The 16,667-nt window shown below is 51.7% G+C and overlaps 1 protein-coding gene across 1 annotated transcript in view; it reads left to right on the plus strand.

Annotated features, from left to right (window-relative positions):
• Window positions 1-16,060, plus strand: part of SLC16A2 (solute carrier family 16 member 2) — a 33,764-nt gene extending 17,704 nt beyond the window's left edge. Inside the window, 7 exon segments of the mRNA XM_030449064.1 lie at window positions 8,132-8,229; window positions 8,231-8,283; window positions 12,745-13,207; window positions 13,627-13,770; window positions 14,169-14,397; window positions 15,446-15,501; window positions 15,503-16,060. Coding sequence (XP_030304924.1) covers window positions 8,132-8,229; window positions 8,231-8,283; window positions 12,745-13,207; window positions 13,627-13,770; window positions 14,169-14,397; window positions 15,446-15,501; window positions 15,503-15,667 — 1,208 coding nt within the window. The 3' untranslated portion in view covers window positions 15,668-16,060.
• Window positions 16,061-16,667: the final 607 nt, after the last annotated feature.

Genomic DNA, 16,667 nt, shown 5'->3' on the forward strand with positions numbered 1-16,667 from the left:
TCCAGGATCTGTGGGAACCTCTTCCCTGAAAACACAGGGGGAGGAAGCTGACACTGGAGGAAACCTCAACCCGCTGGAGTGTGATGGGCTGGAGAGAGCCAGGGCCACTGACCCCAACCCTAACCCAAAATCCCTGACCCTGAAGGCTTGTCCTAACACTCACCCTAAATGACCCTGACCCTAATCCTGAATGGGATCTTGACCCTGACCCATTGCTGCCCCTCTCATTGTGGAATGCAGATGGCATGTTTATTGCCCTCTTGGAAGCCACATGGTCACCCAGAGTGGGGCCACCTGGAGCAGCTGCTCAGGAGCCCCCCCTGCTTACCCCGCTCTTGGGGACATGGTCTGGTGGTGGCTTTGGCAGTGCTGGTTTAATGCTTGGACTGGATGATCCTGAAGATCTTTTCCAGCCAAAGTGATTCTGTGGGTGAGAGGAAATGACCTGGTCCACTTTGGTCACCCAGTCCCAGCTGGGAGATCCCTGAGGGGCTGCTGGTCCAGCCCTGAGCTGCTTCTCAAGGAGATGGATGTGGCCACTGTGTGCTGGGAGTGTGTAAATCCTAAATTATTCCAAACTGAGCTCAGGGATCATGAAACTTGGGGTCTCCAAAATGGTGCTGGGACTTCTTGATGGTTTCCCATCAGTTTTTCCCCATCCTCCTGGTGTAGAGCTGCCCCAAAAACATGGGGGCTCCTGTTCTTTGGGTGAGTGCTGGTGTGGCAGGGGGACATTCAGGGGGTGTGACAGCTGGGGAGAGAAATTAGATTGAAAAAGAGAAAAAAGGAAAGATGGAAAAGATCAGGAGGAAGGTCTGGGGTTGGAGCTTTGGGAGCAACCAACCCCTGGTCCTGGTGCTGCCGATGCTGGAAGGGGATTAAAATATATATATATTTATATACTTTCTTCTCTCCATGGGTGTGTTTTGAAAAGGGGCTTGGGAACAATGAGGATTAACAAGCAGATAGAGAATTAAATGCCGGGTTTGAGTCTTCAAATGTGTGCACATTTCAGAGGGGCTCTTTGTGCCAAGATCAACTCCATCAGGAATAAACAGCGCTCGAGATGAAAGGCAAATTACAGATTGGTGCTCCCCGGGTGGGAGGAGGGAATTTTCTCCAATTAAAATGGAACTTTTCTGGAGTTTTGGGGGGTTTGTTGTTGTTTTGGGTTTGGTTTTTTTTTCCCCCATAAAGGCTCTGGATTAAAAGACAGCCAGAGGCTGGTGAGGTGTTTGATAGCATGGTGGAAGGAGGGGATGCTTCCCCCAGGACATGTTGGTGGTTTTTTTTTTCATCCCAGAACTAAGGATGTTTAGGAGCTGTGGCAGGGCACTGGTTTCCTCCAAGAGTGGTTGAACCGAAGAGTGCGGCCCTGAGCTCTCACCTGGATAGGAGACATGGGAAAACTTGGTCCAACTTGGAGTCACCCACCATTGGGAGAGGTTAGATGAGATCTCCAGCTTCCTCGAGGATGTCGATCATGGAAATGTATCCTGACAAAAGCAACATGGCAGGCAGGTTGAGGGAGGGGATTGTCCCCCTCTGCTTTACCCTGATGAGCCCCTCCTGCAGTGCTGGGTCCAGTTCTGGGGTCCTCAAGCTTGAAGAGGGGAGATTGAGATGAGATCTTGGGTAGAAATTCTTCCCTGTGAGGGTGCTGAGCCCCTGGCCCAGGTTGCTCAGAGAAGCTGTGGCTGCCCCATCCCTGGCAGTGTTAAAATCCAGGTTGGATGAGGCTTGGAGCAACCTGGGCTGTGGGAGGTGTCCCTGGGCATGGCAGGGGGTTGGAACTTTGGAACTGGATCATCTTTGAGGTCCCTTCCAACCCAACCCCAGTCTGGGAGTCTGTGACACCTGGATGGGTCAGGGTGGATGGGAGCCCCTGTGGAGATGAAGTTGTGACTGGAGCTCCTATTTATTGGGCAACTTTGGAGTGTGGTAGGTGAATCATCTTGCAAAAATTGTAAGCCAGAAGGCAATGCAGAGAAGAAAAACCTTCCTGGCTCACTGAGAGGAGAGCTGGGGAGAAAAATCCAGGCAGGGTGGTTTTCAGCTGCAGAGCACATGCTGCCTTGTTGCTTTTGGATGGATTTCATGAGAATTTGCATTTCTGGACCTGCTCTGGAGCCTCTGAAGCTGAGTAGGAGCCCGGCTGTGGACAAGGAGGACGTGTTGCAGCTCAGACACGAGCTCCAACGCCATCTTGCTCTAAACAGGGTCGGATTTTATGGTTTTGGAGCAAAAAGCTGCAAAATGTGGCTGGGGCTGAGTTTCTCCAAGGCATTGAGCACAGGAACCTCAGGCAAAACTCCGTGCTGCTGCTTGCCAAGCCAAACCACAGATTTGTCTCCATCTCTACTTAACATGGCCACAGGACAGCTAATATTGGGCTTTTTCTCTCACATAAGCCGTTATCTGTCACTTAGTGGTTACAGGAGGTGGCCTGGGCATCATCTCTTTGATGTCCCCTGCGTCCTTGGGAACAAGGGAAGGCAGAGAGGCCCCATCAGGAGAGGTGGGGTGGGTTGTTTAAAGCAAAGTACATTCCCAGCCTGCTCTGCTCCAGTGCCCTGTGCTCCTGAACCAGTTAAAAATTGATTTTTTTGAAAGGTCTCCTATGGCAAAATCTAGGTGGAAGCTTGCTGGGTCTGGGCTCTGGGAAGCTGTTGCCTTATCCATGGTCACGAGGCCACGCTGTGGTGGTGTCACACCTCACCTCTCCTACAGCCCTCACTGTTTTTTCCTTACTCTGTCCTAATACTGCACTGAAAAGGTCTTTAGTCAGATCTGGCCTTGAATAATTCCTCTGAATAATTCCATTTATTCCAGTTTTTGGGCCGTTATGGAATTGTTTTTGAAACAAGGAGGGAGGGAGAGCTGTCAGCCAAACCTGAGAAAGGAGGACTTTGTTTCTGGAGCTTTAGGGTATAGTACCAAGCAGGGGTTGCTATACAATTAATGAGTTTATGGCTTTTAGCTGCACATGATTCTCAGTGCTGCCACCACCACCTCCTGTCCAAGAGCTTGGCTGCTCCTAAGTTTGCTGCTCCTCAACGGCAGTCTGCTTCTCCTTAGCTTTGGTTTGGCTTTGTTTGCTTCTCCTTAGCTTTGGTTTGCTGCTCCTCAGCTTCAATTTGCTGCTCCTCAGCTTCAATTTGCTGCTCCTCAGCTTCAGCTCCTGGTCCCCACCTTTGGTTGCTGCTCTCAACTTCAGTCTGCTTCTCCTTAGCTTTGATTTGCTGCTCCTCAGCTTTGCTTTGTTCCTCAGCTTTATTTTGCTGCTCCTCAGCTTCAATTTGCTACAGCTCCTGGTCCCCAACTTTGCTTTGCTCCTCCTCAGCTTTATTTCCTGCTCCTCAGCTTCAGTTTGTTGCTCCCCAGCTTTGGTTTTCTCCTCTCAGCTCCTGTGAGCTGCTTCTCAGCTTGTTTTCCCTTCCTGCTGTGCATCGTGGTGGCCTCCTCAGATGTCACTTTGCCTCTGTCTTTCTTTAAGCTTTGCCCAACCCTCCCCGGGATCTGCTCGGTCCACGGGGGGTGTGGAGTCCATGGGGCTGAGCTGTTGGGAACTTTTCAGGCTTTGCTTTGAAGGAGCAAGAGGATGACGCAAATCGGTTTGAAGGGCACAAAATGAAACAGCTGCTTGGTTTTGCAGACAGATGTGCCGCGGGTGGCTCGTGTTAGCTCCACCAAGGGAGGCCACAGCCCTCCCTTCCCAGCAATGGCTGCGTGGGCAAGGCCACCAGGTTGCTCGGGTCCCCAAAAAAGCAGCCAGGTAGGGCTGGGGGGGCTTTGAAGAGGTGTGATGAGGTTGGTTGTGCCAGCAGAGCTTCCCTCCTCTCCCCAAAACACACAGGGCTTGGGAAACGGGTGATTTCTTGATGGAGCTGGGAGCTGGAGGTGAGTTGCCTCGGGCTGCCCCACCTCTCTCTCCTCCAAGGAATACCGAGTGGCTGGGGATGCTGACCCTCCCCAGAGCATCCCCTCCCTGCCCTGCCCGGCGGGAGAAGCCACGGGAAGCGAGGGAAGACACTTCCTCCAGCGACGGATCTGAGGTCACCTCCTGGTCCTTGATCCCTCCAGCCCGGGGTATTTGGGTCAGCGGGGAAGCACGGCTGAGAGCGACGTCCCTTTCTTCTCTGTCCCAGGAGATTGGGTTCTAAAGGAACAAATAGGCTCAGCCCCGAGTCCTGTTGCAGCCCGAGTTCTTAATGATGTTTTTTGGAACAATGAGCTCGGCCCCGGGGGGAGGTTGGATCTGTGTCTCTGAGTGGTGACATTTTCCTCTGTTGTTTCTCACCTTCCCGTGCCCACCTTGATCTGCTCTGCAGAAACCTCTTTCTGCTCAAGAAAATACAGGCAGGGAAGGGAATTTTTCAATCCCTTTGGGATGGCCTTGCTGGAAAGCAAAAGCAGTGTGGCCAGAAGGGGGAAATTGTCCCCCCTGCTCTAGTGAGACCCCCCTGCAGTGCTGGGTCCAGCTCTGGGGACACCAGAAGGACACGGAGCTGTCGGAGCCAGTCCAGAGGAGGCCCTGGAGATGCTGGGAGGGCTGGAGCAGCTCTGGAGCCAGGGGGAGAGAGTTAGGGGTGTTGAGAAGAGAAGGCTGCAATGGGGAGACCTTAGAGCACCTTCCAGTGCCTGAAGGGGCTCCAGGAAAGCTGGGGAGGGACTTGGGACAAGGGCCTGGAGGGATGGGATGAGGAGGAAGGGTTTCAAACTGGAAGAGATTCAGGTTAGATCTTAGAAAGAAATTCTTTGCTGTGAGGGTGGTGAGAGCCTGGTCCAGGTTGCCCAGAGAAGCTGTGGCTGCCCCATCCCTGGCAGTGCTGAAAACTTGGTTGGATGAGGCTTGAGTCATCTTCACTCCTCCCCTCAAAAAGCTTTACAGACCTTTTTTTTTTTTTTTTTTTTAAAAACTAAAAAAGTTATTCCTGAGTTCTTTGGTGTTTCTGTCAAGGCATCCCCTGGAGAAAGGGGTTTCTCAGCCCATTGCCAACTGGGTCCCTCCATGGGACCTGGCTGGCCAGCTCCAAAACCACCAAAACCAGTGCCTTCAGCTGGTGCTTCCAGAGAGGTGGTTGGACTTGGAGCACCTCAAGACTTGATCAAGTCTTAACCTGACTCCTGTCCAAATTCTACCCCAGCTCTTGAGCTCCTTCCAGCCCATCCCCAGCTGGCTTTTGTCCATTCTTTCTTTTAGGGATCTGCTTGATTGCAGATAAGGTGCTGATAAGGCTCCGTGCCTCTTGTGGGGGCTTGTCTTCATGTGTTTCAATATCTCACCCAGCCTGTCAGCCACAGGGAGCTGTGAGGTGTGGCTGGGTTAGGAATTAACCATCTCATCCAAACCCTGTGGAAATCAGAAGCAAAGATATTTTTTTTTTTCCCCCCCACCACTTTTTTTTTTTTTTTTTTTTTTTTTTTTTTTTCCTATGGGTTTTAAGTCAAGTCTTAACTTCTCCAGCATCTGAGGAGGTGCCAAAGGGGAGCCCTGACTCAGGCTGGTTAAACCCTGCCTGGTTTCCAGCAGCAGAGTGACTGCCTCTGCCCTTCACATCCAGGACCATCCAGGAGGAGTTCACTGCCTCCTTACACCCATCCCCCAAAATCAAGTCCCTGGGAGCCCAACCCCACATCTGGAGGGGCAGGTTTGGGGCTACATTTCACCCGAACCCCATTTTTTTTCCCAACCTGGGGTTTATGCCATGGCTTTCCTCCAGCCTTGCCCTGCCCTGGGTGAAAGGAGGTAAAACAGGAGGGTAAATGGTGCCACCTGCTCTCTGGGGGCTCTTGCAGTGGGATCACACCAGGCTTGAGGTGGCTTTCTCCCTGCCCCCAGGTTTTGCTGAGGTTTCCTTCCAGTGCTGGGAGCTGGCCCAGCTCTCCCCGGCTTCCTGGGGCTTCGCTGGGAAACGTTGGGAAGACAAAAACCCCGCTCTGGAAGTGAAGCTATTGTTCTTACTAATTTTAACTTGATGTTCTTCCCCGAGCCTATTTTTATTCATTGCTTGTGGTAAGCCCTTTTCTCTAAGGTAGAGCAATTTTGCCACAAGACCTCCTTTTTTTTTTTTTTTTTTTTTTTTTTCCCCAATTAATAATTATTTTGATATAATTTTAAAAAATTACTCTTTTGGGGGGATGTGTTTACCTAATTTTAATGGAGCCATATCTCCTTTTTTGCAAACCCAAAAGCTGGAGGAGCTTTTAAACACCCATTGCCTGAGCCTCTCACCTGGGTTTGCCTTTGATCTCTGCAGGTGAGTGTGCATTTTTTTTTTTTTTTTTATTTATTTATTTTTAATTTTTTGGAGGGGGATGGAGGGGTCGTGGGGGCACATGGATTGATCCTGCTCATTTGCAATGTAAATTCCCCGGGTTATTAAGATCCGAATCTGGCCTTTAAATTTAATACTATCGCTTTTATGCCTTTTATTTCCGCATTTCTGAAAGTAATTTCCAAAAATAACAAACTTCAAACATGACGGGGCCATCTAACGTTTTTACTGCCTTGGCTGGAGTAAAAGGAACATTTCTGGAAGTATATTATCCAATTTAAACGAGCCATTTTCCCATCTTGGCTCCCCCTCCACCCTCACCCCCTCGCCAACTTCTTTTAGACGGCTCTTTGGAGCAGTGCCACCTAATCCCATTAGAAGGACTTTCATTACACTCTGCCTTGTGTTTAGAACCAAGAAAACCAGCTGGAGATGGGGGCTTTGGGTCCTCACCATCCTCCTCACCCTTTTTTTTTTTCTGTATTTTGTATTGAGGCGAGAGCCCGGCGACTCCCACCCTGTTCTCACTCAGTTTCTTTTCTTATGGAAAAGTTGGGAGTAAATTGGGTCCTTGAGACCTCGTCATTAATTTGGAAGGGTCAGCTCTTCCCAGGCTAGGGAGGGTTTGCTTTGTGTGGTCTTTTGGAGAGGCTGTTCTGCAGCTGGGGATTTGCTCTTAATAGGGACCTGGCTGTTTTCTGAAGGTCTCCTGGCTCTTGGAGGTTGTTACTGGATGGGGGTGGGAGGGTGGGGGGAGAAGTTGTGCTAAAAGGGTTTGCAAAGTGCTTGGTTTGGGTGGAAAAAAAAAAACAAAGCCCACAAAAACCCAAAAAAACAAAACACTAAAAAAAAAAAAACCAAGCAACAAGAAAACCCCCCAAACCACAACTCCCATGAAAAAGAAACAAAAAACCATAAAACCCAAGCCTGGGGAGGGCTGTGCAGGGCAGCTCTGAGCCAGCAGCTGGAGATGCTCCAGAAGGTGCCCATGGGTGCCAGGTAGGTCTAGGGACCTCTTGCCCATCCATCTTCTTGCCCTGCTCTAACACCTCACCAAAGGGACCTCTTCTTGCTCTGCAGAGCTGGCAGACTGAGGCTTGTTTGCCTTGCCACATTGCTTTTCTTGAAAGGCTGCCTTTCCACCCCAAAATAGTCATGAGAGAGAGAAGGTGGAGGGCAGGGAGAAGACAATCTGAAGTCATCTGCAAATAATCAAAGTTTCTGGAAAAAAAAAAAAAAAAAAAAAAAAAAAGACATTCCCCTGACAGTGCTTTTCTCCAGGGCTGGTTGGAAGGAGATGGGAGATCATGGTCCTGCTTGGGCATCACCCTGGTTCTCCCATCAGCTCAGCTGCTGCCAGAAATCCCAGGGGAGGTGATGTGGTCCCAGCTTGGGGGAGCAGCTGTGGGGAGTGGGGGACCTGGAAATGCAGAGCTGAAACTCCAGGTAGGAAACCTTCCTGGCCCAAGGCAGGGAGCAGAGGGCTCTGAGGAGCTCGGGGAGCTCTGGCCATGGAATGTTCCCCAGGGGCAGTGGTGGCAGTGGAGGTGTCGTTCCACACACCATGAGGGCACACACTCCTTAGAAAGGAGGCTTGGAAGCTCCAGGACAAGTTGAACTCAGTGAGGGGGAATAAAAGGAAAAGTTGGCTGGTCTCTGTCACACGGTGAGCAGTTGGGTTGCCTCCCAGGCTGTGATGGTGTTCCTGATTGAGCTGTACTGGCAATTCATGGGCTGATGGGGTGGCCTGCCTGGCGAGACACCTTCAAAGCTGGAGTTTGTCCTGCTTGTTCCCTCCTGGCCTCGGTTTGATGTCCCAGCCTGACCATCCCCTTTCTTCTCTCTCTCCCTAGCATGGGTTGGCTCCTTGGCCATGGGCATGATTTTTTTCTGCTCTCCCATCGTCAGCATCTTCACCGACCGGATCGGCTGCAGGACCACGGCAGCCATGGGGAGCTGCCATTGCCTTCATTGGACTCCTCTCCAGCTCCCTTCACCAAGTAAGGTTGCAGAGGGGCTGTCCAGCTCCTTGGCGAGCTCCTCTTCTCCCTGTTCCCTCCAACCCCCCTGCCCATCCTTTATTGCTGTCTATTGGGGTAAAACAGGTGGTTTCCATCTAGACAGGAGGGCTCCTGGCATCGCCCGCAGCCTTTCCAAATTGCTCTTTTGACCTTGAATAATGAGAGCCAATTTTACTTGCACAAGAGACTTTATTTTATGAGATTTTGGCCCTCGGGCCCTTCCTTTGGTCTAGGCAGTGAGAAGCTGATGTGCCTCTTGCAAGGAGCTCCTGAGAAACACTCCTGGACTAAACCAGCCTCCTTCACAACCAGTTTCACCTTGGGTACTGAAAGTAAATTAATGTTTAAAATACTGTTGGATGGGTTGCACCTATCAGGAGGGAGTTTCCACACAGGGCTGGTGAGAAGGAGGAGGCAGATAGGGTTTGGAGTAGTTTGGGCTGTTCCTGGGCTGGCTTGGGGGGTTGCTACTCCTTTTTTTCCACGACTGATCCCATGCCATGAATTTCTGCTGGTAGCACTCCTGATGTGCATTTGGATGGCAGATGTACCTGATCCAATCACAGAATCATAGAATCATTCTGGTTGGAAAGGACCTTTAAGATCATCCAGTCCAACCATTAACTGCCAGGGCCACCACTAAACCATGTCCCTAAGTGCCACATCCACATGGCCTTAGGTACCTCCAGGGATGGGGACCCCACCACCCCCTGGGCAGCCTGGGCCAGGGCCTGACAACCGTTTTGGGGAAGAAACTGTTCCCAGTCTCCAACCTAAACCTCCCTGGGCAACTCGAGGCCATTTCCTCTTGTTCTACTCCCTTGTTCCTCAGGAGAAGACAGAGCCCTTCTTGCTTCAACCTCCTTTCAGGGAGTTGTAGAGATCCAGAAGATCTCCCCTCAGCCTTCTTTGCTCCAGGCTGAGCAATATGAGAGTCTTTCCAACCCCAGACATTCGTGTCTTTGTAGGAGCAAAACGAATTCACCTCTGGGCTCCTTTATGTGGCACTTGTTTAAATGTCAAAGCCACCATGGAGACACCCTCCAAAGAATCCTTTGCCCCAGTTTTTCTGAACAAAGGCATTGCTTTGGGTTGGGTTCAGTTAAAATCAATATTGTTTTAATTAAATTCTTCAAGGAGTGGGATTTTTTTTGTTTGTTTGTTTGTTTTAAAGCAAATAGACTCTGGTTTTCCCAGTGGGTGACTTGCCTGCTCTTTGCTCCTCCCTCCCACCTGCCCACGCCGGGCAGCGGGCCACCACCTCCCTTTCCCCTTGGTCCCTCATGCCATCTCAACCCTGATTCCTGTGGATATGTGGTGTGTGATGGGGAGGAGGAGAAGGCAGCTTCAGAGCCTCCTGGCAAAGCCCAGGGGACTTGAGATGCCCAAACCATCTCGCCCAGCAGCAGGGTGGAAGGAACCACCCTTGCTGGCTTCCTCCACCGGTGCCACCCCTTTGATTTTAAGAGGTCCTAGTGATGGGGGAAGGCACAGTCAGTCCCAGCAGTCATTTCCCATGTCATTTGCTTTCCTCCCTGATCAACCCCAGCCTGGATCTTCTGCCTCCCCACTGTAAAAATGTTCATGTGCAGCCAAAGAGCTCATGGGACCAGGGAGCTGCCAGCGGAGCCCTTCAAAACAAAACTCCAACAGTCCAGGCAGAAAAGAATATTATTTCCAGGAGAGCTCCAGAGCTGCAATCCCCATTTCCTGCCTTTCCCTGTGCTGGTCTCGCATTCCTTCACCTCCCTTCAAGGGGGGAAAGGAGCCCTTGGCAGCTGGAGAAAAGAACCACGGGGATTTGGCAGAGCTCCATCTGGATGGTGAAGACCCATCCCAAAATTACAGCTGTCGTGGCTCCCGCTCCCCCAGGATGATGGAGAGAGGTTGTTTGGTTGGGTTTTTTTTTTAATTTTGAGGGTCTCCTTTACCAGCTGGAAGTGCCCCAGGCAGTGCTGGTGGGTGCAAGCTTGAGGGATCAGGCAAGGGCTGGATCAAGGCTCATTGACCCTTTTCTTCCTGCTTTTTTTCTAGAATGGGTTTGCTTTGTCCAAAGAGAGGAATTCAGGTTCCCAGGTCCAAAATCGTGGCCACCCAGGGGGAGCTCAGCAACCCCTTCCATGTTTGGTGTCTCCTCCACTTCAAATATTGGGAGCTTTGGATGAAAAATCCCCAAATAAACAAAATCTGCCGGAAAGCAGAGCCCTGGGGCAGGCTGAAGTTTTCTGGATGGGTCTAGATGAGGGCTTTGCTGCCTGGCACTGAGGTGTCTTCTGCACAGGTCAGCAGCCCAGGCCACCTCAGATTCTTCTGCACCCTCAGAAGAGGGAGAGCCCAGTTGGTTCAGACTTCACCCTCCCTCCAGTTTTAGGGGGATGTTTCAGTGTGAGGAGTGGGAGATGGTGACAGTTCAGCAGGGACAGCTTCATCCCCCCTCCCCCCCCCCAGTGCCCTCCCAGCCCTCCTCTTCTCCACCATTTAGAGTTTTATGGTGGGCTTTGAGTCCCTTTTCCTCTACTTCTCCCTCCTCTCTGCAATTTCTGCCCAATTTCTCCTGCAAAGAGACAACTCCCAACCTCTGCCAGTTGTGCTGAGCTGGGGACATCCCTGTTCTGAGCTGTCAGTGAGGCAGGGCCACCTCCTTATCCCAGCTGTTATCCACGGGAGGCCTCATTATCTAAGAGAGACAATGCCACCCTTCCACCAAAGAGCAGCTGTCTGATTCCCGATGGAAAATCCTGGCTAAGGAAGGAACCCCTGCTCCATGTTGAGGTGTCTTAGTGTCCATGGGAGCAGATGGGATCTCCGGGGTTTGTCTCCACTGCTCCAACACATCAGCTTAGCTGCAGTTCCAGAGCTGGTGGGACCCAGCTGAGCTGGCCAAGGGACATGAGCAGCACAGCCCAGCTGCTTGTCTGCCTCCTTCTGAGGGGTTTTCTGATGTGGCTTCCCTTCTGGAGGAGCTGGAAATTGCCTCTCCTGACAGTCTTTGAGCTGTTGGGTGCAGCAAACCCGTTCTGCTTGGCCAGCTGAGGAGCTGAGGATGTAATGGAAGAAATGAGGGGCTGGGAAAAGGTTTGCTCAGCTTCAAAGCATTCTGTTTGAGCTGGGCTGTTGGCTTCTGGCTCACTGCATGGGAGACACTCAGTATTTCCCATGAGTGTCAAAGACCCATTGGTGGAGCATCTCGTGCTGGGTGAGCTGCCCAAAGTTTTCCTCCCATCCAGTATTTGTGGCAGACTTTGCAGCTGGATGCATTGCACGGGGATGAGGAAAACCAATCCATCATCTGGAGAGGAACCCATCGGGTGGTTTGCCCTGCTTTGGCTTCGCAGCCAACTGGAGGCTCCTTTCTCAGCTGCTTCTGTTGGGAAAAATGGGCCGGCACCTGGGAAAAGGCTCCTTCCAAGGGCTCTCAGGACTTTCTACTCCTGCTGTATAGCAGCCACTTTGCTCCTTCCTTGAGTGAAGCCACAGATGTGAGGTACAAATTAGATCTATTAACTGTGTAATTGAAGGTCCCAGAGGAGGTTGAGGTAGAAGAACTTAATTAAGCAGCCTGAAACCTGGGCAGAAACACAATGTTCCCTTTGTGAGTGCCCAATAACCAGTGGGGTTGGTGCCTTCTGCTTTCAAACGGGGAGTGCAGAATGTTTCCAATTTGTCCTTTCTGTGTGGGGGCTGGGAAAAAAAAAAGGATTTTCTGACTAAAAACAACCCACTCTGCCTACCTTACAAAATCTTGCCAGCTGTAATTTCCAACCCATCCAAGGCAGGTCAGCTTCCCAAGGAGGATGGGTTGGCTGCTGCTAGGTCCTCTCTGCACAAAGCCCTCTCCAGCCAGGCTCATTTTCCCAATGAGTTAACGTGCCAACTGTGAAAGGAGAATAATCCTTGCTTTGGCTGGGGCTAAGCTCCTGGAGGTCAGACCATCTGCATAGCACCCGTGGTATGTGAGGCCTGGGCCCTGTCTCCAGGTTCTGCAGGAGCATGGGGAGCTACACTTATTGCAGAATCCTAGGATGTCAGGTTAGAAGGGACCTCAAGGGCTGTCTGGTCCAACCCTTCTGATATTATTGTTCATGTTGAAATTTTCCACTGTTGAGATGAGACTTGAAACTTTCCAAAGTGAGGAAACCACCATTTCTCCTGGGAGACCATTCCAGTGTCTGACTGTCCTCAGAGTGAAAAATTTTCCTCTTGTGTCCAACGGGAATCTCCCCAGGAGCAACTCGTGCCCATTGCCCCTTGTCTCGTCCATGGGACTCCTTGTAAACAGGGAATCTCCATCTTCTTTGTAGCCCCCCTTTAAGTATTGGAACATGGGAATCAGGCCTCCTCTAAGCTTTTCCTTCTCAAGGCTGAACAAACCCAGAGTCTCCTCAGCCCCAGACTTAACGCAACCTCTTTGATATGGTCTTTGGTTCTTTTTTTCCCCCCACCAGATCTCTGGAAGTTCGTTACTTCACCTACGGGATCCTCTTTGGCTGTGGCAGCTCCTTTGCCTTCCAGCCCTCCTTGGTCATCCTCGGTCACTACTTCAAGCGCCGCCTGGGCTTGGCCAACGGGCTGGTGGCTGGAGGCAGCTGCCTCCTCTCCGTGCCTCTCCCCTTCTTCCTGAAGATGGTGGGGAAGGCCATCGGGCTGGCCCATACTTTCCAAGTACTCAGTGCCTTAATGCTCATCCAGATCTTCTTGTCCTTGACCTACCGGCCCATCTTGCCACCTTCTTGTGACTCTCAGCACGACGGGCAGGACAAGCTGGGCAGTCGGAGTATGAGGCAGCAGTGCTGGGCCCAGACACGCAAATATTTCAACTTGAGGGTTTTCCGGAGAAAAACCTATCGGATCTGGGCCTTCGGGATCGCCACGGCCGTCCTGGGATATCTCGTTCCTTACCTGAACCTGGTGAGAGCCTCAGCTGGGGCTGGGAGGGGAGGGAGGTCCCTTTGCCTGGAGCAAAATGGCTCCTCCAGGCTGGTGAGGGAGGAGGTGGGAAGGTGGAGATGGGCAGCAGGACAGAGCCACCTTTGAAGGCTGGAAAGGGGAAAAGGGGTGGGAGCAGACATGTTGTCCTCCTCTTGTGTCTCCTCTGTGCCAGGGTGGGCAAGCCAGTCCCTCATGGCTCAAGAATCAGTCACAGGAGAGGAGCAGGGGCTGTTGAGTTTGGGGTGGGTGGTGGTGTGGACACCAGGGTCATACAACCAACCCCAAAGCCACCAACCCTCTGTGGGAAGTCTTTTTTTTTTTTTTTTTTTTTTTTTTGGGCCATGAGAGGGGTTACCTTACTGAGGAGTCACAGCCTTGCATCCTGCCCTCCCTCCTAGGTAAAATACGTGGAGAAACGATTTCAGGAAACCAAAAAGGACTGGATCCTCCTGGTCTGCATGGGAGGCATGGCAGGCCTGGGGCGCTTGGTTTCGGGCCGCATTGGTGACTGCATCCCCGGGCTGAAGAAGATTTACCTGCAGGTATGTTGGGTCCCCCTCCTTGAGTACCTGTTGGCCAACCTCAGTGATGGGCAGAGACGTTACACGCTGGAGCTGAGCTCTTTGTGTCTTGTTGAGCAATCAAGGTCTCTGGTCTCAGCTCTTCCCAAGCTGCTGGACACCCTCTCACCTTCCTGTGGTTTTTGAAAAACAAACTGCTGAAATCTAGCAGCTAATCCAGCAGCTAATCCTTCCTAAAGCTTCTTAAAAGGTTATTCTTAAGGGCCTCTGCGAGACGAGGGCAGAGGATGGATGGCTGTGCTGGGTCCACAGGAGGGGCCGATGCCATCAACCTTTTCAGTGACAACTCCATGGCACTCCCTGCTGCCCAGCCCCACTCCTCCTCCATCCCAACACCCTGCCCACTCTTGTCTCCCCAGGTTGTGTCCTTCATGCTGTTGGGCCTCCTCTGCATGATGATCCCGCAGTGCCAAGGGTTCGAGGGCGTCATTGTCATCTGCCTCTTCCTTGGCCTTTGCGATGGCTTCTTCACCACCATCATAGCCCCCATCGCCTTCGAGCTGGTGGGGCCAATGCAGGCATCCCAGGCCATAGGGTACCTCATGGGGCTGATGGCCGTGCCCATGACGGCGGGCACGCCGATAGCAGGTTGGTAGCACCACGATGCTGGACCTGGAGCAGCTGTTGGGGAGGGAGATGCTTCCAGTACCTTCCATCCATGGTGCTCTTTTGGCGTGAGAGCAGACATACGGGGCTGAATTTTCTGGCTTGTTGTCTTTTGTGGAGGTTGGAGTAGAGGTGTAGTGTCAGTTCATGGTAGCATCTCAGGGCCTTCAGCACTGCCAGGGATGGGGCAGCCACAGCTTCTCTGGGCAGTCTGGGCCAGGGCCTCACCACCCTCACGTTTCTTCCTAATGTCTGATCTAAATCTCCCTTCTGCCAGTTTGAAACCATCACCCCTCCTCCTGTCACTCTATGTCCTTATAAAAAGTCCCTCCCCAGCTCTCCTGGAGCCCCCTCAGGTACTGCAAGGACCTGAAGGTCCTTCCTGTGTTTCATGGATGTAATCCCCAGGCAGTGTCTACAGAGGAGAAAGTTCAGTGGGGCTTTCCAGAGCCGATAAACGGCGGTGCCTTGATCTCCATGGAGGCCTGGCTGTGTCAGGACTTGCTGAGCTCACACGTGCAGGAGGACCTCGTTGGTTTTTAAGGGATCTGCCAGCCTGTATTTTCCAGCTGACATCCCCATGGAGATAAAATATCCATAAGCAAAGCAGGGCTTTGCCAGAGGGAGGCAATCTCCAGAGGAACGGCCCCTTCCCGCTTCTTCTGGCACCTCCAGGCCAGCACAGGGCTGGGAAGAACCACCTCAAGTGGTTGGTGGGTTGGTTGGCTGGTTGGTTGGTTAACAGTGTCTCAACTTGCATTTGGGTTCATCTGGGATGTGTCCCATTGTGTCCTCTTCTGGTTACATCGGAAGGATGGTTGAGGGTTTCCATCTTGGTCTCCTCGCCATATCCTTTAATCCCAGGGCATAAAAACCTCCAAGGAACACACCCAAAAATATTGGTTTAAGAATCCAAATCTCCCCAGATCTGGTGGTGGAGGCAAGCTGCAGCTCTCCCTGAAAGGAGGAGAGGAGTGGCTCATTGGGCTTGACCCCAGAGCGGCCTGTAACCACCCTTCTTCTCTTCCAGGATACCTCAACGATTATTTTGGGAATTACGACGCGGCTTTTTATTTCGCCGGGGTCCCCCCCCATCATCGGTGGTTTGGTGCTTTCCTTCGTCCCCCTGATCCACCAGAGGATGCTGAAAAAGCAACGTTTGGATTCTGGCAAAGACAAGATGCTGGGTTCAGAGGCAGTGGTCAACGGGGAGCTGCTGCCGGGTGCCCCGGCCTCCGAAGCCCACATGTAAAAACCTCCTCTCCCGGCCTCACCGGTGCCACCAGCAGCTTCTCTGTAGCCCAAGCACAGGCTCTTTTCTAGCTGGACCATAAATCTTGATGATTGCAGATGCACTGTGTTTGTAAAGGAGAAAAAACAAACAAACAAGCAAACAAAAACCAACAAAAAACCCCACATTCTTCTGGTTAAAGGTTTTTAACTGGCAGAATCACTCTTTTTGGGGGGACAGTTTTGATTTCCAAGCCACCTCCTTGGGTTGTTTTTTGGTTTTTTTTCCTCTAACCATTTTTTCTAAGGAGAACTCCCACCAGGATTCACACTTGACCCATCTCCCCTCCCCAGTTTTCTCTATGTCACGACAGAGGTTTACAGCTAATAAATGCCTTTTTTACAGCAGGTCACAGAGGGAGCTTGTTGGACCTTCCACCTGTCTATCCTTTTCCTCCAGTGTCACTCAGACAACCTCCCCAGCCAGCACCAGAGGTTGGGACCCAGATGGAGGAATCACTGCTTTGGTCCAATGCACAAACCAAATAAATGGTCGGCGAGTCCCACTTTAATCTTCTCCTCCTCCTTTTCCACTGCTCTCCCATGCACCCAAGGAGCTGCAGCTGGGATGATGGGGAGCTCGCTGCCACCCTCATCAAATGGAGCCACGTGGGAGCACCCCTTTTCCTCCAAAATATGCCTTAAAAAAACAAGTGGACAAGAGCAGCAGGTCCTTCAGCCACTTTCTGCCTCTGTTTTCTTGCCCAGTGACTCATAAGTGGGCTTTTGAGGGGCAGAAGAGAGGGGCAGCTCTGGTTCTGTAAGGTGAAACCCACGGGCAAGGCTTTGAAATGGGATTTTTCAGAGGTATTGAGGTCTGGTAGGGTCAGGACATCATGTCATGGAGCCATCCATGTGTCATGGATCCATCCAACGTGTCCTGGATCCTGTTGGGTGCCAGGAGGTGGTTTCCCTGCACCCAAAGGGTGTGGAGATGCACAAGGTGCCACCATTTTTTTTAA

The sequence above is a fragment of the Calypte anna genome, chromosome 4 (genome assembly GCF_003957555.1).
Source record: "Calypte anna isolate BGI_N300 chromosome 4, bCalAnn1_v1.p, whole genome shotgun sequence".
Taxonomy (NCBI): Eukaryota; Metazoa; Chordata; class Aves; order Apodiformes; family Trochilidae; genus Calypte; species Calypte anna.